This window comes from Grampus griseus (assembly GCF_964374135.1).
Source record: "Grampus griseus genome assembly, chromosome: 16".
NCBI classification, from domain to species: domain Eukaryota; kingdom Metazoa; phylum Chordata; class Mammalia; order Artiodactyla; family Delphinidae; genus Grampus; species Grampus griseus.
The window spans coordinates 80305484-80327889 of NC_139010.1; the positions used below are offsets into that span (position 1 = coordinate 80305484).

At 45.8% G+C, this 22406-nt stretch overlaps 1 protein-coding gene across 1 annotated transcript in view; it reads right to left on the reverse strand.

Annotated features, from left to right (window-relative positions):
* Positions 1 to 22406, reverse strand: part of ADAM12 (ADAM metallopeptidase domain 12) — a gene marked incomplete at both ends in the record, with an annotated part of 387447 nt that overhangs the window by 70339 nt on the left and 294702 nt on the right. Inside the window, 3 exons of the mRNA XM_082673912.1 lie at positions 14132 to 14280; positions 17826 to 17910; positions 20780 to 20949. Coding sequence (XP_082530038.1) covers positions 14132 to 14280; positions 17826 to 17910; positions 20780 to 20949 — 404 coding nt within the window. The remainder of the gene's footprint in view (positions 1 to 14131; positions 14281 to 17825; positions 17911 to 20779; positions 20950 to 22406) is intronic.

Genomic DNA, 22406 nt, shown 5'->3' on the forward strand with positions numbered 1-22406 from the left:
CCTGGATCAGGGCCCCTCCAAGTGTGGTCCCAGCTTCACCTGGCAACCTACCAGAAATGCAAACGACCTGCCGCCTGAGAAAAAATCGGGGGTGGGGTCCAGCAACTGTTTTAACAAGCTCTCCAGGTGATTTCATTTTAAATTGAGGTAAAATTCACATAACATAAATTCACCACTTAAAAATATATAATCCCTCGGCTTTTAGTACATTCACAGTGTTATGCAACCATCACCACTAATTCCAGAACCTTTTCCTGAGCCCCCAAAACGAACCGCACCCTGTGAAGCAGTCACTCCTCATCCCCTCTCCCCCAGAGTCCCTGTCAACCACTAATCTGTTTTCTGTCTCTCTGGATCTGCCTAGTCCAGACATTTCATATAAATGGAATCATCCAATATGTGACCTTTTATGTCTGGCTTCTGTCACTCAGCATGAAGGTTCATCCACGTTGTGGCACTATCAGTACCTCATTTATTTCAATGACTAATATTCCCTTGTAAGTAAGACTACACCACAATTTGTTTATCTATTCATTAGTTGATGGTCCAGGTGATTTATCAAATTATCAAAATTAACGCTTGGGAACAACTGACCTCAGTTTAAAATTCAAATGTTGGAAGGATCATATATGGACAAATCCACACCTATTTGTGTGAACAATAAGAAATGCAAACTAGGTGCATTACAGGTCAGCTTTCTTGCACTTAAACTAGAAATAGTTCTCTTTTCCCCTGCGGTTCCATTTTCTAAGAAAAACTCGAGGTACAGCATTTTGAAACCTCATCTGATTGTAGGCATGTGCTAGAAATTCTAAGAGAATCTGTCTCACAAAGCCAAATTCAAATCACAAATGAATTTTTCAAATATCTTTAAGTGTTAGAGCAGGTTAACTGATTAATCATCACACTCTGTATTAATTAAGGTACCAGCAAAGGTTCTGACTGTGAACAGAAAGGTGTTTCTGTTCTGAAGTTCCTTCCACTTGTTTCAAACTCCAAAGTACGATACTTCTGCCTTCCTTTGGCTCATTTTGTTCCTTTCTTATTTCATAGCTTTATTCCCTGGACTGTTAATGAAAAGAACATTGAATGGGGCCATATAGTTGCTCATGACATTGCAGATCCCGTGTAGCCCACGGTCGGTAGTTTGAAAAGAAAAGCCTCAGTTTCTTCTACAGTTTTTGGCAAACTCATCACAACGTGCTTTTTAACTTTTCATAAATTATCCCAAATATGCCAGGACAGCAGCTAAGTGAATTGACATATAGCAGCGACAGGCTGGTGCAAAGCAATAAAATTCGAGAATTATTCAGAAAAGAACCCCCTCTGCATGACACTTTCCCTTGGCAACAAGGATGCTTTAAAGTGATTATACCTAGGACCCAGAAAAAAGTGCTGCTTTCAGCTCACGGGCAGAGAATTTCTTGCAGACACCTCGCCAGAGTGCCTGGCTCCTGTTCAGATGTGACCTCTTTAGTTAGACACATCCGCCTTTTTTCCCAATATTTACCAACCAAGGACGCTTGCAGGCAAGTTTACCATGCTGAATGCAAGGTTAGAAATAAAAAGCCAATGAAATAAACCACCAGGTGATTTTGGAAAACACACACACACACACAACCCACTTTTCAAAAGAGGAATGCCACTTATGGCTTCCCACCGTAAACGCAGTCACAGCTTAATATTTCAGCCCGTCACCAAGTTGCCAAGTAAAACATTATTAGGCGTTACTTTTACTTTGACACATCTGCAGTCAGAAAATTCTTTTCTTGTAGGAGCCTATTGTGCATCTCACGGCTGTATTCTTGGGGGCGAATCATACTAAGCCCATTTATCAATCTTGACAGTGGAAGTCGGGAGTCATCTGCCTTGCAAAAGCTCTCCGGGAATTATCTTTTCTTGTTGGCAATTAGGCAGCTAGGGGAAGCAGCTGCAAGCAGGCTGGATTCACCAGGGCTGCAGGTCACACTGTTCTTGATGTTTCCTTTGACCGCCCTGCCTCATTAAGAACTGTGTGCTGGGTCCCAAAGAATCCAGGTTCCTCAGCTCCAAGCTCTGGTGGGCGGGGGTCGGGGGACCACAGTCCGCACGCAGATTGCAGCAAAGAAAGGCAAGTGACCGGAGGAAGAAGGATGGAGCAGTCTGGGTAGCTGCTGAGAACAGCTTGGAGCTGACATAACCGTGTGACAGGAAAAGCCAACGTTGCAGAAAACCAGGGATGGGAAGCCATCCAGATTTCTCTGCTTAAATCGATTGAAAAAAACAAAAAAACACCTCACATCTTCTACAGCTGGTAAATGATTAGATGGTAAAGGGATAACTGGTTTGGGGAAATATGTTGCTGACATTCCGCCTCCCACTGATTTCTTCTTGCAGACTGAGATGGAGTTTTATTTTCTCCTGACAGTGGAAGTGACAGAGGCAGCAGGCCTGGGAGGCTACTGTCGATCGGGGCGCATGGCACAGAGCAGCGGGAGAAGAATCGAAACTGGAAGACTAAGTACGAGCACCCCATCTATTAAAACTAAAGCTCAGTTTTAAAACCAAGCCTCAGTTTTCACACCTGCAGGCCGGGAATAATAACTACCTTGCCCGCTGAGGGAGAGAACAAATGAGCTTCAAACACAAATGGGAAAGTCTCTGGTTAACTTCAAAGATGCCAGCTGCCAATACTTGCCTGAAAAAGATGTGTGTCTCTTCCTTATTTAGAGGCGCTGTTTTGGCTATTTCAAATTACGGTTTGCCAGGGCCTTGTACGTTCTAGGGCTTAGAAACATTTTCCAATACGGTGCAGAATTTATTACAATTGTAGCCAAAATGTAGCAATCTTTAAACTGTAAGACCACAAGTACCAGTCAACTAGAGAGAAGGGTGATTCAGGAGGCAAAGGAATGATCAAGCAGTTAATAGGATCCCTCCATCTAATACATATGTGGTGTTGAAGACTCTGCTCATCCTGGAAGGGCCGAGCCATCTCTAGCTCAGCCAGAACATGGGCTTAGGAAGCATAAACCACCAACCAACACAAACAAACAAAGACGCTGTTTACATGACTGTTACCCGCCATGCCGCTGGCTGTGGTGGCTCTGAGTTGTTGGAACTTTTTCCAAAGGACTTTCCCAAAGCTCTGGTGACATGAGCACCCTGCACGTATTCTTCTGAACCCTTCCTCCACAGCCAAGCTGCTAGGCGGGGGGTCGGAGGGCAGTGTGGCCACAGACAGACCAGACCCGCCCTCCGTTCTCTGACAGCGCGACCTACTGACCCTTCCTCGCTAAATCTGCAATCAGCCTGAAGAGCTTTTCCAAAAGCAAACAATAACACACAGTTCAGGGCCAAGTTCTATGCATTCCTAGATCCTCCAGGAGCACAAGACTCACACTGTCCCCACCTTCTCTTCCTCGGGGAACGCAGGGCCCACGGACACCAACGGGTGCAAGAAGTCTTGGTTGGGATGGATTTGCTCGGCCAAGTGTTAACCCCAAAGTTCTCAGGCCATCTTGAGAAAAACCGTTAGGTTTTTCACAATTATGCCCTGGAATAAAAGCTTGCAGTCACCACGCACAGAATTTAGGAGTGACCCAGAGGCACGTCCTGTTGGGGCAGGCAGTGGTGTCTGCACCCGTGGCAACTGGCCTGGTGGTCAGCAGCCTGGCAGGACTGAGGTGCAGCCCAAGGTCACCCCGTTTCAGGGGATTTTGACTTCATCTCGTCCTGCACATCCAGGATAACGAGTAAAAATATTAACAGCACTTACCATTCTCGAGCAAGGGCCTGCTGTGGACCAGAAGCCTGGTGGGCATCCTTGCTCACCGACTGCCCGGTGAGTCAGATTGTATCATTCCTATTTACAGATGAGGAAACTGAGGCACAGAGCAGTTAGACACCTTGCCACAGTCCTCTGGTTCCAGGGTCAGGACTGAAAACCCAGCCTCCTGATCCGAAGGCCTGCGTTTTCCCTCTGCAGCGACACTGCCTCAAGGGCAGTCAGGAGGCCTCCGGCAGCCTCAAGTGTGACAGGGCACAAATGGCCCGGAGCCAGCATCAGTATTCAGGAAGAGGGCAGTGGTCCAGGAATCTCTGGCTCCCTGGAGTCGGGTGCAGGTAACAGTGGGGCCCACGGTCCTGCCGGCGACTCGGAGAGCACCGTCGAGCACCTCCCTGAACAGCTTTGAGGCCAGGAGAAATGGCGGCCGGAAAGCGGGATTTATGGAGCACACCTGCGGCCACGCACACACCTGAGGGAGGTTGTGAGCTCACGCGGGTCTCAACAAGCTGCGGGCAGAGGGAAACGTCGCCCACCGGGACAGCACGGGACTCTGCCGGAGGACTTTCCAGGTCATGCTGGGAGGTGGATGTGGACCGAGTCCCACTCCGCCCGGCCAAGGGTGCCCGGCGTGACCCTGAACACGCGGGTTCACTCGACAGAACGGAACCCCGGCGGAGCCCACAGGAATGGAAAGTGACTGCATTAGGACCAAACGCTTGACCCCGTGGGCTGCCAGATGGGCCGCAGACGGCGAGGCAAACCACCGGGCCAGGAGCGAATGATCAAAAACGTCCTTAGAGGACAGTTCCATTGTTAATAGCAAACACCTGGGGCCCAGAATGGAGCCATCTGTGGCACGTTATAATTCATGTCTTTAACACGTGAACTTTGACCTCAGCTCCTCCTCCCCGGAAACCAATTAAAGTGTAAATGTAATTTCTCAGAATTTTTAATAAAGAAGGAGACGAACGAGGCCCTGGTCGGTTGAGAGGTGCACAGGCGGCCTCTAGGCGTTATCAGAAAGACCTTTCGGGGCTTCCCTCGTGGCGCAGTGGTTGAGAGTCCGCCTACCGAAGCAGGGGACGCGGGTTCGTGCCCCGGTCCGCGAGAATCCCACATGCCGCGGAGCGGCTGGGCCCGTGAGCCATGGCTGCTGGGCCTGCGCGTCCGGAGCCTGTGCTCCGCAGCGGGAGGGGCCGCAACAGTGAGAGGCCCGCATACAGCAAAAAAAGAAAAAAAAAAAGAAAGATCTTTCTCTTCTGTGCTCTGACGGCTGTTTCCTCCCGAGCCCAGTCCCTAAAGGCAGGGGACTCAGGGCAGGGCACCTGCACCCCACTAAAGGAGCCCAGCCCATCAGAGGCAGTGTCAGACTGGCTTCTCAGCTTCATCACAGGAAGAGGCCGCTGTCTCTGCGTGGGGCTGGTCGGGGATGAGGTTCTGGCAGACATAAACAGATTCAGGGGTTAACAGAGGGCAGTTTACACAGCAAGATAGCTCCGCCCTCTCCTCCTGCCCCAGGAGACAGACCTGTATAGGTCATGCCCGTTGCATCTGCTGACTCTGCAAGTCTGCAACACTTTTAATCAAACATGATAGGAAAAGTGGTCATGGTAGATACTTCCAAGCCACCCAACGAGGGCTGAAGTCTTTTTTGGCCCTGTTCTTACCTCACTGAACTCCTGATGCTGGGCTGGCCATCAGGTCAGCCTGAAACTCAAGAGCTGTGAAGACTGGCACCCATGTCCCCGTTCCCCTCCCGCTGCCCCAGGGGATTGGGAACCGAAGGTTCCTTTCCTCACAGGGGCCAGGGGATAGGCCAGAGGCAGGAGCCAGAGGCTGTGGGCTGATCATCTTGAGTCTGGCCCTGACCAACCGTGGGGCCTCTGGCCTTTCTAAACCTCAGTTTTCTCATCTGTATGATGGAGGTGATTGTATCTGCCCTTTCCTCTTAGAACTGTGACAGTTAAATGAGAAAGGAGATGTGAAAGTTCTTTGTAAACTGGAGAGTAATCTGTGAGGTCTACAGGGTCTTATTCTTACAACTACTTTTAGTTTTTATATTTTTAACTTCCCATCTCCTACTTCAGCTAAATTAAGCCCAGGCTTGCAGGAGAAGTCACTTATAGAAGAAGTCCACCTTTTGAAAGTAAATTGCTCCTTGGTCTCCATGGAGTTAAAAAAAAAACAAAAAACAATGGACTCAGCCTCCTATTTACCTGGGGTTTCTCAGTCCTTATTCTTTTTTATTTTGCTTTCGTTTTTCTCTTTATTGTATTGTTTCTGTTCTTGTGAGTTACCGTAACTCCATTGTAGATGATGTGGAATATAAAATAAATGAAAATGGCCATGCTACAGCAAATGCTATAGTATAAAAGACAATGGTCTCCGAATCTTCTCCTTAGAAGTGTAGCCATTACACGAAAGGTGAAATGTGGCTTCACTCTGCACACATCTGATTGTGCTGGAATCACCATCCATCTGTCCATCCACCCAGCCGCCCACGACCATTTATCCATCTGCTATCAGCTCACTCAATCGTCCACCCATCCACTCATCCATCCATCCACCCACTCACCCTCCCACCCATCCATCCACCCATCCATCCATCTATCCACCCACTCACCCTCCCATCCATCCATCCACCCATCTATCCATCCACTCATCCTTTCAGTCAAGAAGAATTTACTGAAATCTACTATATGTTCCAGGTGCTGGGGCTTCAGCAGTGAACAAAACAGACAAAATTCCTGACCTAGTAGAGCTTAAAGCGGGTCCTTCTGAATACTGTTGGTCACAGACAGGCCCAGAATTTACCCTTGACCTCACTCTGTGGCCTCTGTGCCAAAAGTCCTGGGGAAAGGAGGAAGCCATATATGTGTGTGTGTGTGTGTGTGTGTGTGTGTGTGTGTGTGTGTGTGTGTGTGTGTGTGTGTGTGTGTGTGTGTGTGTGTGTGTGTGTAAGTGGGGAGGGATTGGCAGAATTTCAGCGGCAATGTTTTCACACATGTTCTACCACAAATAAAATGCTGGATTAACGAGCAATGACAGGAAATAATTCTCTGCTGTTGTAACCTAAGTTGAAGGAGATTTGCAGAACTAAATGGCTTAAAAATGGGCCAGCCTTCCTGCTTCCCAGAAGTCACACAGGGACAAAGCTCTGTACTGAGAAGGCTTCAGTTCCCGCCTGGAGCCTGAACACGGCACATACAGCCGAGGTGACCTCCACATGGTGAGGACCCCTGGGAGGCAGGATGGCACGGCTGCCCCAATCTCAGCCTCAGTCTGGACCACGGAGCTCCCTCGAAGCCTGCGGTGGGAAGCCAGCACATCTTTCTCTAATACCCCAGGATAGATGCCCTTCTCCTCTTCCTGAGGTTTACAGCTGCTGCACATTTTTATTTGAGATAAGTAATAGGAAGGTGGAAAGTCAGAGGTTTGGCTCCTGGTGACTCAGCCTAACGTCTTGGGGCTTCCACTTGGGTAGTTTTTTTTTGCAGTACGCGGGCCTCTCACTGTTGTGGCCTCTCCCGTTGCGGAGCACAGGCTCCGGATGCACAGGCTCAGTGGCCATGGCTCACGGGCCCAGCCGCTCTGCGGCATATAGGGATCTTCCCGGACCGGGGCACGAACCTGCGTCCCCTGCATCAGCAGGAGGACTCTCAACCACTGCGCCACCAGGGAAGCCCAACTTGGGTAGTTTTGAAAACGTAGGCAATTCATTTAACTTTCTGCTCCTCAGCCTTAAAATGGGTATAACCGCACCCAGCTCACACCACTGACTGGTGAAAGATACATCCCCAGTAATCTCTAGGGTCAAAGTCAAGTCTGCCTCCGTTCACTTCCCCCAAACTGGATATTCAGGGAGCAGTGCTATGTGGACCAGTCTCCGTAGCTTGACCTCTGTTTTGCATCCAGCTTAAGAGGAGAGGACATTCTACCATGCCCTTGGGCAGTGACTTTTACTATCCCGACTCTGCATTAATTGCAGACAAACTCCTTCATTTTCCAGTGAGCAATATCTAATCCTACAGAGAGGAAATAAGAACATGGTCTGTATCAAGGGGTCCTCTTGAACTGCTGTCAGGAATATCTCCTGCCAGTTCATTTCCCCCTTATCGTCATGTCGGTAAGTGGTCAACTCAGTTACTCTAGCTGGATAGTTACATTGATTCTGCCCTGTAGCGTTTTAATGTTACTAGAGTGCCTCATTTTGTTGTTGTTTATTTATTTTTTACTCCTTGGATAAAGATTTCCATTGTTTTCCCTACTGCACCTTGAAGAAGGAAATGAAGACTTTCTTAAACTTTTCTTTGAGAAAAAAAAATAATCACCTTCAAATGAAGAACTGATATGGGGAAACAATTTTCTCCAATCCTATGCTCGTAAAATCCCTTTATAGTAAGTGTATTTCATGACCTCAGATAGATCCTCAAACTTCAGATGGGGGTGTGAGTTTTAATTATGTGTATTCTGCACTGATTTTCAAGAAAGCAAGTGTTTCTTGAGAGGGGATAGCCTTTCCAGATACATCGAATTTCTGTCAATTCCTACCACATCTGAAACTTGGGAACTTTTCACTGAAAAGTGCAGTTGATTTTAGTTTCCCGAATCACATTTTCAGATAGAGGCCTCCTCAAAAATAAATCCAAATTTCCTGTAACATGAGCTAGGAATTCTCGAGGAGGGTCTGCCTAACCCTATGCAATTCTTCCGGGATGGGTTCAGACTGGACTTTACTCCAGAACGTTCCCTGCCCACCACCCCTTCCAACCTTTGCTCCTTGTTCACAATGAATTATTGGTCATTTTTTTAAAGATGTGAGATGCTATTATGGTGATGTTTAAAATTTTCTCCTTATCTTTTAGAGGCACAACTGAAGTACTTATAGATGATGTTATGATACCCAGGATTGTGTAAATAGATGAGATTAGGTGCCCCTGTGGTGAGCCCCATGGCACCCCAAAATGTCCCCTATCAGCCCTGAGCTTCCAGTCTGTAATCAGCAGTTTACTTGCCTGGGATCCCTAGCACAATATAAGGGCCTAGAAATCGAGGTTCCTGCCTTTCGTGTCTGTGGCCCCGCTCTGCACCTTGGAGTCTGGCACACAGGTACCCAGAAAATACAAGCTGAGAAAATGAGTGGTTTTGCTATAATTGGTCACCCAGCCCTGTTTCCTGAGTTGGAGGCAGGGCCTGTGTCCTCTCAGCTTTCCTGAGAGAAGGTTGAACTTGGGTGGAGGCCATCCAGCTGTGATCCACGTCCAGACAGCTGTGCAGCAGGGAGGTATGCAATGAATGTTTCCTGAATTGAATTATACGGAATCGAATGAGCCAATTATCCACACTTCTGAGGAAGTGGAATGGCAGTGCTTTCACCTTGAACGTGGTGATTTGATCTACTGGTAGACGTAGAATGCCCAACCTCAGCTGAATGTGAATTATCCACACCCCTGGTGAGCGAGCAGGCGGTAACCCGCGTTCGCTTATTTTCTCGGCCCGCAGTCTCCAGGGCGTTCTGCGCACTGCCCTCCACTGTCCCTTGGCAGCCAGGCAGCACATTCTTTGCTTGAGAGCCGTCTGCCAGTCTGGATTAAACAAAACCCAAACAGCCCCAAGCTCTGCATCTTAGTATCAGCATGAAAACTATGGCTTCAGATATACCAGATATCTAGATCTGTATATATCTCTTCAGATATATAGAGTGTGGAAGTGCTCTTTTGTGGCTGTTGAAGTAGAGCCCTTAAAGAATCTTACTAGAGGAAAAGCAAAGTGAAATCCTAAACAGAAGAGAACCTTTGACGTCAGGTCTACAAGACCGCTGAGGTGAGCGTGTGAAGCTGCGGTGCGATCTGCCCCCCGGTGTGCTAGCGCAGGCTCCTGCTTAAGGGATTCCAAGTGCCTAGTAATGACACTGAAATAAAACGAGAGTTTATATACCATTTCTGTTTTGACAAGAAGCTCCCCCCTATTTTTTACAGACAGTAAACCCCTTAATTTGGCAAACTACAATAGCTCAGATGCTACGCCATCTTCTTAAAAGTGAAGAATTCTTAAAAGAAAACTCAGATCATGTTACTGTCCCGCCTAAACCCCTCCAATGATGGTTCCCTGCCCTAGAGATGAATCCATGTTCCTACCGCGGGGTGGGCTTTGCGTGCTCTGGCCCCTCCTTTCTCTCCAGTGGCATCAGCACCACTTCCCTCCAGCCCCACCCCATTCCGATCCAGCCCCACCAGCCACTGGCTTCCCGTCAGCGATGCTTTCCCTCCTCATGGTGTCCCACCTGCCCAAGCCCATGTCCTTCCATCTCTGCAGGCTCTCCATCCCTCTCTTCCTGTTGGTCTTGGCTTAAACGTCATCTCCATGGAGAGGTCTCCCCCAAACCACTAATTAATGTCGGGTCCCCCAGCCCACGTGTCTCCTTTCTATCCTCTTCCTCTTCTTCCTTCATAGCACTTCTTCCAACCTGCAGTTTTTGATTTACTGTTTTTCCAGACTGTCTTCCCCACAAGAACGCAAGTTCCATGAGGGCAAGAAAAGGGTCTGTCCTGTTCGTGGCTGAAATAACCCCAACATCTATCAAAGCAGGTGGCACGCTGCAGGAGCTGAGTTACCGTGGGTTTCCGATCCAGCTGCATCCCCTCAGGAGATGGCTCTTTGACTCCAACTCTCACAGTAACAGAAAATTTTCCGCGAAAAAATAAAAGAGAGCTCTGAGAGTAGTTTTTGAATGTCAATACTGCCTTTCTTTTCTACTCTAGGAAGTGACATTTACTATTATAGTAAATTTTCTTTTCCCAAAGTGCTCCAATTATTCACGTTTTTCTTACTCCCATAAATGTGGCATACTTAGTCCTCAACCCCTTGAAGACCAAAGGTTCCAAGATGCTCATCAATGGGTGGACTCAACTGAGTTCAATCTCCCACACGAATCCCCAGATACTGCTTTTGCCAAGGAGTCATTTCCAAGCCAGGCCTTAATGTTAACAATCCAAAGACACACAACACACTCACACACACTCACACACACTCACACACACTCACACACACTCACACACACTCACAGACTCGCAGTGATTAATGATACAAACTGCAAGGACACCCCCACCAACTATTCCTGTAACACGCGACTGAAGTCATGACACCCATGTTTAAAAGAATTCTCCTCCATCCTCGTAATTTTAGGCCTTTGGGTCCAATTCGTCAACGATAGCAGTTGGTGAAAGGTCAGGGTTAGGATTCTGGAATGTTTTGATAAAGAATAAACAAGGGGTATTAAGGGATGCATTTCTTTCCTTTAAACCATCTGCAGTACATGGTTCTTTTCGATTCTGGGAGACTTTCATATCGTGAAAGCAGTCCTTGATTCATCTCTTTGCAAGTCACCTTTGGGGCTGAGACTTAAATCACATTTTAACATTTGCCACTCATGTCTGAATCAGCAGTGGGGAGGAAGTTGGGAGGAAGGTTAGGGTGTGGGCCAGTTGAAAATGAGCCCCTCACACAGACACCATGGGCACTTACATGGCACTGGAAGTGCTTTCCAGCAACTATAAGCAGGAATTCTGAAAAAACAAAAAAGCCTTTAACTCTTCAATGGTTCCAAGGTCCCTGTAAGCTAAATAATAATACCTCCATATATTTGTGGAGTGATTTACAATTTACAAAGACACATGATCTCATTTAATCCACTCTCCCACTCTCGTGGGGACTCTATGAGGTAAGAGAATGACCACGTCGAGATAATACTGGAGATTAAAAGCAGCCTGGAAATTCTAAAATGGGTGATGGATGACTGAGATGGCCAGAACAGCTTGACCTCCTCCTTACTGTGGGCTTTTGTGATTAATTCACCCACTTGCTTAGGAAGTTTCTTTCCATCTGAGAAAATTAAAAACACCACTCTCTGGACAGGAATGTGGGATCATAAATGAGAACCAAATAGAAAAGATTTACGCGAAAGCATGAGCTCAGCAAAAGAGGAAACTCAGAAATCGCTAATAAGGTATAAATCAAGGAAAGGCTATTAGCAAACCCCTGGTCAGAAAAAAGAAGCTTTTTAAATGATTTGCTGAGCCCTTAACAATACCATTTCTACCTATGATTTTCAAATATCTCCAGGGTAATTTGGCTTGCAATCCTTAAACGCTGCCATGAAGACTTTCCAATTTGAAGGGATTTACACAGAATTACAGAGAGTACCAGAAAGCAATGCCTTGCTATTGTGCCTCCAGAGCTGTAGGACTCTTAGGGCTGTAGGGTCTTCCTCATCTGTGCATTCTCCACAACAAAAAACACAGGAGTCAAAGGATTTGTTGAATGTGCGAACAAACAAGTGAAAGAATAGGTGGATGAATGAATGGATGGATGGATGGAATGATGAAAAGATGGACAAATGGATGGATGTGTGGATGGATGGATGGATGGAAGGAAGGAAGGACAGAAGGAAGGAAGGACAGAAGGAAGGAAGGAAGGAAAAATAAAGACTGATCACTCATTTTACTGATAAAAACATAAGAGCCAGAGGGGCTACTAATTTGCTTGTTTTACCAAAAACAACTAGTGTCAGAATTGAGGCTACCAGGCCTCTTCAATCCCAGTGTAACATCCCCAATCTAGATTTTCCTCTCTTCCATTCGTCTCTTTTATCACGAGTTCTGGAACATTAACAATATTAACAATCCAATCTTAGTCTTTGAGAACCACTTTTGGAGGCACATAGGCTGGTGTGTTTGTGCCTACTTAATAATCAGGGAGATTAAGCACAGGCTGAATTTTCCGTGGCCACTTGGAGCTCATCAGGAATGAGAAAGCATGAAGACCACTCAGTTTCACGTCACCTTCCTGCCAATCTCCTCCCCAGAGATTCTGGACCCTATCTGGGCTGGTGGAATGTTGGAAACAGAAGACACCCACAGGCCCTGGCCCAACCTCACCCCCTAAGAAGGGATTCTTTGCCCCAAATACCCAACAAGCAGCTATTCTGCCCCTGCCCGGGGAGTTTAAATGACAAGGGGCACTACTTCTGGCAGCAACCTGCCTCCCTTTGGGGAAGCTCCCCTCATTGAGTTTTGCAACATTTCACTTCCTGTTGGTGTTGGCCTAAGATACTTTCACTTCCTGCTCAGGTTCTAGGCTTCTGTCATCACAGACTCAGAGAGCAAGTTCCTCTACTAGGTCTTGGTGAGTCCCTGGAATTGTGCTTAAGACAGAACCTCGAGCAAAAACAATGCACACCTGAAGGCTTTGTGCTGACGGTGGTGACGGACCGGAGAAGCAGTGCCTTGCTGGGGAAAGACGCCTTATCGACCAGCTCCCGTGAAACGACACGATGTGAGGCATGAAGTTCTGCCCTACAGGCCATTCAAGAGGAGGCCCACGAGGCTATTGGTTGTAAAAGCATAACCACGTTCTGTAACAATCCATCCCTCTTCCGGCACTTTTAAGCAGGTGCCCCGCCCCCCGCGTACACCACGATCTCGCAGAGGCCAGCCTTCGGGCTGCCGGTCCGCACTTGCTTCTTGTTCCCAGTGCTACCTTTCAGCAAACTCAGAGAGCAGACTTGGCCTAGGAAGTGCCGTAAAGATAAAAGCACTGGGAAGGTCTCAAGGTACAAAAAGGAAGCCGGCATCATAACAAGTGCGTGCTTTCCTTCACTAGTGAAAATCTTCCTACGTTAGCACACCATTCTAGTTTGGGAGGGGCCCGTAGAGGTGTAGGGACACATCGTAATCTGTAATCACTCCAAGTTGCATCTATTTCTACCTCCTCTGAATGCTGCAGTAATGAAACTGTCTTCCTTTTTTTCTGGGTGAATCAAGTCTAGCGTTTCAGAAAGGCATGAAATGAGGAAGAATGACATCATTTACTGAAAAGGAAAAGTCCCATCATTTAAACCTTTAAGATCTGAGAAGGGGATGTGGTATTAGAGGCGGGGACCCTACAAATCCCCAAGCTACTGACACATTTCAGCTCCGCCCCAGGGCCAACCCAGAGGGAAGACGCACGTCCCAGCACGGGACCCATCTAACCGCGCCCACTTTGCCCCGTGGCTTTACCACGCCCAGACGGAGCTGTAGGTGCGAATCAAAACCAGGTGCTGGGATTGTAGGGTAATTCGCGATCTCTGAACAAAGACGGGATCCGTGCCCACCACTTCTCAGGGAAGCGCTCAGGCCTCACGCCCTGTGCTCTGCAATCTGGGTGCTTCTCTCAGGGAAGCACGGTCCACAGAATTTCTTTCGGGAAGCTTCCATGGGCGCTCTGGCCAGAAAACCAGGGAGCTCTTTGCCCAGCTGTTTCCCAATACATATGTCAAGCTGCATCCCGACTCTCAGAGCAGCTGGAAGCATCAGTACTTGCCCGGTTGAGGGGTTCATGATGCAGCCTCCTTTGTCAGCAGCCGTTCTGCAGCTACAGCCCCTCTCCAGGGTGTCATGGTTCATCCCGAAATTGTGTCCCAGCTCATGGGCCAGGGTCACAGCCGCGCCAAGGGGACTGTCTGAATGGTCCTCAAAGAAAATACAAGAGCACAATGTATAGTTCACATCTTTTTGGCCTCTTTCCCAGCCTCCCCCCTCCCCTCAGCCCTGGCCCCCAGATATTTATCTTTTATAAACATTTAATGGAGTCCAATCTCCTACAAGGACAGAGATAGAGCCCCATTATATAGTTCAAACTTAAAAGAAGATTTGATCTATTTTATTCAACTAGTTTGGGGGCCCCTCTGCTGAAGAATGCATTCCTCATGAATACACGTAGGATTCCTTGTGTCTTTACATGAAATAATCAGGGCAATCATTTCCCTCTCGCTTCCTACAATCTCTCACAAGACACCATTCTACTGAATGAAGCAAAAAGTTGTCCTGTATCATAGGAAGAAGCAGCTCGTTCCTTCACGGGTAATGAAAGTACCGTTTTCTCCTTGATTGAGACGATGCTGGGATAAAGTCGTTAGGGGAAGCATCCTTTGAACAGTATAAATAAGATCTGAGCAAGTGTTACTGAGTATGCCTCTTGCTGTCTACTTGGTAGAGAAGGGTCCTTGGAAAATTCATAAGAATGCACCATAAAAGCTAACGACATCGCGTCATCTGTTTGAAGACTCATTGGATTAAGATTGTTATCCAGTTGTGCCTTACTCTTGCTGGCCCTTTGTTTTGTCAGGTAGACTTTGGAAATGGATGGAGGCATCCTGACTCTCTGACGTTTGCTCTTGGGAGTCCACTCAACCTTTTGCTTGGTTTTGGAAGGCGGGTTCTCCACCCAGCAAGCACTGCTTGGCTACCCTTAACTTAGTGGAGTGCCTGCATGGCTTGGCTAAAGAGATATTAGAAATTAAAATTTAAAATATCATTACTCAACTTGAACAAACTAAAATTAGTTGATTTGCAGAAATGGTGCCCATGATTGGCGTTTCTGCAAGAGCCTGCACACCACAGAGTAATGAAGGTAACATTGAATCCTGCTTTGTGCTACCCAGGAAGGAGATAAGAGGCTACCCAAGAGGTTTCCAGGAAACAGTGACACTGTGCTTTAGAGAACGCATTATTCCTGTACAGACAATCTTTGTGGGGCCTCTTGATATAGGTGTGTTCATATAAGGTTTTATAGGCTTGTTGGCGGTTACAGCTGTAGCTACCTTTCTCACTGGCCCTCAGTCTAAGAAAAGAGTGTCATGTCAAGGAACCAAGTTATTCTTAGAATAGATGAAATTCCTAACAAAGGACTTTGTTTAGATTTTAGTTTCCTGTTGTAGGAAGCTTCGCAAACGTGTTTCAGGAAATCGATTTTCTTCAATCTAAGAATGCTGAGGGCTGCATTTAGCATGCTTTGGCACAAAAATTCAAGGAATTCATCCTTAAAAAATGACTCTCCATCAGATTCTTTTGTATCACTGAATATCTTGGTTTTGTCTTGAATTGCCTAATTGTTTCGTACTCTTTCACGCATAGGTGATTATACACAGTATGTCTCTTAAGAGACCCTGATAAACAGTTCATATTTCTAATAAGACAAAAACCTATTTCTTTATTTCTGGCGTTATCTCCAAACCAAGACTGTTTTAGTCCAGTTAGATACAAAGGCACGGCTTGAAGTGACTAAAATTAGTGATCTGTTCTATCTTGGAAAACTAGAGAAACAGTACAGAACTCAGATTTTCAGTGTGATTAGGATTCCTGCTTCCTTGCGACATGATCTCCTTCCTCTTAGATTTGTGAGTCCTTGAAAGAGGCACGGTCGTACGTAACACCCACGAATTCAACTTTAGAGACACAATAGGAGAAAGTCTAGACGCTTTAGATCTGGTCAAGATACTGATTTTGTTGATCTCATGAATGTTATAGAAACTGAAGGAGCTGTGGACTTTCAGCCTACATGATGCTTCTCTTCTATGTGGAGTAAACAAACAGTGAGCCTAAGGATGGTCTTTACTGCTGGCCGGCCCATCAAACATTTCTTATTGATTAACTCTGGTTGACTTGATTCCTATTGCAGTACATACATCTGCTTCTATTTCCCCACATTCACTTTTATCTTTTTTTTCTTTAAATAGGCTTCCCTGTCTCCTTTTAAAGAAGGAATCTTGACCAAATGCTTGCATGGAAACAGAATAAAGGACGTGAACTTTAAAAAGTTGCTTAATACCATCAGATCGGTTATAAGAACCTCTGAACACTCCACAGCTGCAGAACCCGCCATACTTATAAGGAATTCAGTTTCAGCTCTAAAAAATATTTACGCCAATTTTAAGTGGCAAAGTCAGTAGCGATGGACCATGGGACCATGAAACAGAAAATGATTCCCTCTTAAAACTTTACGGGCTGCTCTGTAAAAAGACCGTTGGGATCTGACTCGAAATGAACCTGGCATCAACAAAACCCAAACTTTCCAGTGACTTCCATGGTGGAGATCACTGGAAGGCTTCCAGGTTCAAAGGAAACCAGAGGGTAGCCCGTCGAAGCCAGAAGTCCACTGGGTGAGTGCCATCCCTCCAAACAGCCTCCTCAGCCTACACATTCAGTGAATGTTTATGTTAATTACCAGCGCCACCCAGAGAAGAGGAAAATATTCATTGTGGATATTCACTGAGAAGATTAGGCTGGGCAGTACGTGGAGAGCAAATAAAAGTCAGCAGAACGTTACTCCTTCAGCCCTTTAATACAATGGAATATTCACAAATGTTCTGTTTGAAAAACGTGGAGGAATTCATGGTTTCTTGGAAGGGCAAGCTTCTGTTTACAGAGATGGTGGAATCGTCTCCGAGGACACTCCCTATCTGAGGGCTGGTGCAGAGGGGACATTCTGTTTTCCCATCAGAGTCAGTGACAGCATGGGGTGAAAACCTTTCCTTTAGTTACCTGATGAAGGGGAACCTGTCAAAGTTACCTCCCTCTTAAATTCACAAGAAACAAGTCCCCAGTAGTCTCCCCATTCTATTTCCTTTTACAGACATATGTAATATGACAAAATGATCCTTGTAAGGCAATAAATCTAGGTCTCTGCCTTCCAAGAATAAGGTTAGTGTAAAGACAGATTGGACACTGGCTAGGAGGTATGTCAAGCATTTGCAGTGGTAAATAGTTAAAAACCTCAGACTTTTGGCTATCGTGCCTGGAGGGAGAACAATCAGAAAGCCATTCTAACGGCAATATTTGGTGAGATCACAGCCCATCCCAGAAGCTGAGCGATGGGGGGAACCCCAGTGACCTGGCTCATCCCAGTGCCGGGAGGAATTCCTGGATGGAGGCGGGTGGATCAAAATCCCACTTGAAACTTGCTCTCCGCAAAAGGTGTAGACTGGCTTTCCCTGGGCTGTTTTCACACACTCAGCCTTCCTGTGTGCGGCTTGACGTGTTTTATAAACAGTCCCTAGAGTGCTGTCGGGTATGGCAGATCATAAGCAGAGCTAGAAAAAGGGTAGAATTATATCTAAGAAGCATTAAAGAAAAGGACCTAATTCTACAAAGTCTGGTGAAAGTAGAGATTTCCCGGGAAATCATCAAGAGAATTGGGTCTGGACTTGGCTGTCGGATTCTCGATGCTCCTGGCTTACCATGACGATTCCCCCGGACTGTTCTGCCGTGCACATGCTCATGATGGGCGCCATGCCGATGGTGGTCCCCTGGAAATACACTCCACTAGAAAGAAAAGAAAGGACTTTCTTAAGTCAGTATAAGGACATTTTCTAATATTTGAAATTTGGCTGGACGTTCCTACATTCCAACAGGAAAACTGCACAAGCATAGGCAAAGACGAAAAGAGCGGCATGAGAGTATGTTTACAGGTGATTTTTATCTTTGGTTCTTCTAAAATTTATCTTCCAGTTCACCATCGTCTCCTAATCCTTTCAGATTTTTGTTTTCAAGACTCGGGACAACAGCTAGTCACAACTTATATGTTTATAAGTTGTAACCTGCTATTTTCTAATGCACTGGGCGGGGAGCTGTTCCTTTGCAACCATGTCTGCTGACGTTAGGGCTGAAAAGAGTCACAGAGAATCACTGTTAACAAGTGAAAGGCATTAGATGCTTTACTAGATTTTCTGTTGCAGCTGAATTTTGCTCTCCTGGGTAACGTTACAATTAGGCCAGAAACCCAAACTCCTCCCAAATGTCCTGCTGATATAGCTTGCAAAAGTGAGACTGGCAGAAAAATGATTGACCCTCTGGAGTCAGCGTAGAAGTTAGCACCCACAAAGCCTTGGCATCCCAGGAGGAAGCTTCCGGAAGGGGAGCTCATGGCTTAGGCGTGGCTTTTCCCCTATATGGAATCTTAATCAATGAGTAATGACATCAAGGCCTGTTTAATGCAATGCTAGTAATTCCAACCTCATGCATTAAAAATTAAAAACTGTATTTGCTGAATCTCCTTTAAGGGAAAAAGTGACTTACCCATGTTATCTTGGCCATGTACATATATAGCTATTACACAAATTATTTGAAAAGTTATATATTTAGCAGTGCTCAGTTGGATGAAATGGGATAAGTACATACAAAATATAACCTCACCTATGTATGTATGTATCCAATCACCCATCTATCCATCCAGCCAACCAGCCATCCTATAACACGCATATGTACAGTAGTAGTGATTGCAGCTTTTATATTTACATCTATATAGACCGTTTTAACAGATACAATTATACCTATATATATATATATATATATAAATAAGGTTATATAAGAGGCTAATTTACTTCCAGATGTTCAAGTTGGACAGACTCCATTTGGGGGAAAAAAATCAAAACAAAACACTCTGACTCTATTTTTAGTAGTTCAGGCTTAATCAATGCATAAAATATGAGGCAACCACAAATATCCAGGGTGGGAAAAAAAAAACAGCCCCATGAAATGGCCAAAGTAAATCATCAGGGAATGCCCACAGGCTCAGTTCAGATGAAGGCCTCTGCGAAAGTGAGGTTAGGGTAGGACTGCCTTTCAGCTTCCCATAAATGTTCAGTAAACTAGATCCAATTTGTCAAAGAAAAGTGTCTCTGACCCTAAGGCTTTCAATTCAGTGATATGAGCGACATGAGAACATAATAATGGCATAAACTGTTTAAGAATCTTAATAAAAAGCTGTTCAGTTTAGGGAAAACCTACCCCATACCAACTTAGATTATGACATTTTTTGTTTAACTATAAAGGTGTCTGTAACATGTTACCAATGTATTATACTATATCACAGGTGTGCTTTCCCTCATTTTATTATCTTCACGACCCTCATCACGCTCTGAAATGTCTTTGTTTGTTATTGCCTCCTCCCAGTAAACTGGAGACTCCCCAAAAGTGGGGAGGTTTACAATGTTGGTCACCATTATGTTCAAAGCCCCTAAAACATGTTTTGTTCCTCGTTCGTGCTCAATACACATTGATTGAACAACAGAACACAAGGTTAATCTGCGACACTGCTGGTATTCTCTGATCCAGAAAACCAAGAGTAACAGCAAAACAGGAGGCATAAAGATTTTCTTTTTCCAGGCAGCTGACAACGATCACCCTAATGTACTGCCTTCAGATCTTGCATAAATATTTTTCACTAATAATGACAGAACATGAGCTTTTAAAAAATATACTACTCAGGACAACTTTATATCAAGACTAAGCCTAGAGGGAGGGATAAATTGGGAGTTAGGGATTGACATATACACACCACTATATTTAAAATAGAGAACCGACAAGGACCTACTGTATAGCACAGGGAACTCTGCTCAATATTCTGTAATAACTTAAATGGGAAAAGAATTCAAAAAAGAATAGATACCTGTATATGTATAACTGCATCGCTCTGCTGTACACCTGACACTAACACAACATTGTTAATCAACTATACTCCAATATAAAATAAAAATTGAACAAAAAAGAAATGAAAAGGTCGATAAACAAATAAATAAAAACATGAGAGAAAAACATGAAAAAAAGAAAAGTATTTGTGAATGTCAAAATGTTATTTCGATTGTCTTTATGACACATATAATCTGTAAATTAAATTTGAGAAGTCATAATAAAAACCTTCATGGATTAATAGTATTAAAAAAAAAAGAAGACTTGGGACTTCCCTGGCGGTCCAGTGGTTAAGACTCCACGCTTCCACTGCAGGGGGCGCGGGTTCAATGCCTGGCCGGGGATTGAACTAAGATCCCGCGTGCTGTGCGGTGCCGCCAAAAAAGAGAGAAAAAAAAGACTCAGCCTGGAAACAGTTGCATAGAGGAAATGTCCAGGTGTTAGACGAAGGAAATAAGACATCAGCCAGAGGGATAGTTTTCCCAGGGAATGCAGAGAAAGACTTTTCCAACAGCCCCCAATTTCAATCGAGATGGCCTCTCCCCTCCCCCCCACTGCGCCCCCGCAGTGTGGGCTGAGAAGCCCCCTTTGCCCCTGGTCCAGTCAGTGTGTTCTGCTGAATGATGTGCAGCTTCGTGGACTGCCGGGTGAGGCTAAGAGGGAGAGCAGGTGTGCTGAGATGACTCTTTTATTTTAAGCAAAGGAGAGACAACAGAGGCCTTACCTGATAAGCTGTGCGTTGTCATGGGATTTGCGAGGTAGAAGCTTCATCTTTCTCCAGTCCAGAAACTCGTGGAGGCTCGTGAATGGGTCCTGACTTATGGAGCATTTGTCGATGTCGTTCCACACCTCTACGCCCACCAACACGATTCGAATGTTCAGCGGTCTGTAAAACTGAGGGAGACAGAAGACAGGCATCCCTGGGGGATCACGTTAATGAGAACTTACCACGCCGAGTAGAACAGACTGGCAAGTTCTGAACTCCATTGCCGTGACATGAAAAATCTCTCTGTGCTCCTTGTTCCCGTGGCATTAGAACTGGAGGAATATTTTCAGTGTCTGATGCAAGGTGATGTGCTAACTGGGTTCTCAAATGTGGTTGACCAATTAGATGTTAGAGTCGCCAGTCTTTCTGATGTCTGCCCTAATTTGTAGGGAAGCACACATTTCAACCGATTCACTGGCGATTTGAAGTGGGCGTATAGATGTGTTATTATTGCTAACGTCGTCACATTACGGCTGAAGACTGCCAGTTCACATCTACTGCAAGAAAAACAGTAAGTGAATTAGGGTCTTTCAGACACTCTGCCAAGTGCAGTAATTTGTTCATTTTAAGAGAAATGTTCTACCTGTGAGTTACTGAAAATGAATCTGTATTAATTTTTCAGCAAAAAATCAGATTTTGCTGACCCTGTCATATTCTGTCACCTATAATTGACCCAGAAGGTTTTAATTGAATGAACAGATCAGTATCTTTCAGGGTGATAAAGGCATGCACAGAACCCTTCTCCAGGAACTTTGAGGACCATTCTTCCCACAGCCAGTTCACCAACAGCACCATGGGAAAGGTCTGGTAAAGGAAATTCCTCTGTTTTCAGGCATACCACTCACTTCAAGTCTTCTTGCTTTTCTGCTCCCCACCCCCCCCCCCCCCACCTTTCTGTGTCCTGACTTCAACCTACAGCCCTTTCTCCACAAACAGATCATCTTGGGTTGGAAGCAGGTAGAGCAACTCTTCCGATGTCTATGGGATAGTTTTGTCCCAGACGCGCTTACTAGGGCAGGATGAGGGGTCAGGGTAGAGGTAAGAATTCCCCATTGCCCCCGACTACCTTGCTACCCCCATGGTATCACACAGACATGGAGACGGCTCTTTGCTCAGGGTCCAGGGGGTAAGGAAGTGGGAATCATCTGGCTGGCTGTACAATCTTTCAAAGCCTGCAACGTGTAAGGCAGTGCGCAATGAGAACATCCTCATCTTCTGATACTCCAGGCAGCCAAGGAGAAAGATGTGGCAGCTAAAGTCAAGCTCCAGATGGGAGCAGGTCCTATTCTTAGCTGCTAGAAGCCTCTGAGCCAACAAATAACAAAAATCACAGAAGCTCCGCATCTGATAGTTAAGCCCCATTCCAATGTGCTGAGCTCAGGGGCAATAAACTCCATGAGGCTGAGCACTGACCCCGGGTTCTGACCCACAAAAGGCAGGTTCATCTTTTCCCTCGCTGATCTCTCCCCAGTCATCTGGTGAGCATTAGGTTAGCAGAAGAATGTGACTGAAGCACAAACTACATCACAGAGTCTAAACTGATCACAGCGGTCCAAGTTGGTTTCAAGCAGATAACAATTATGGG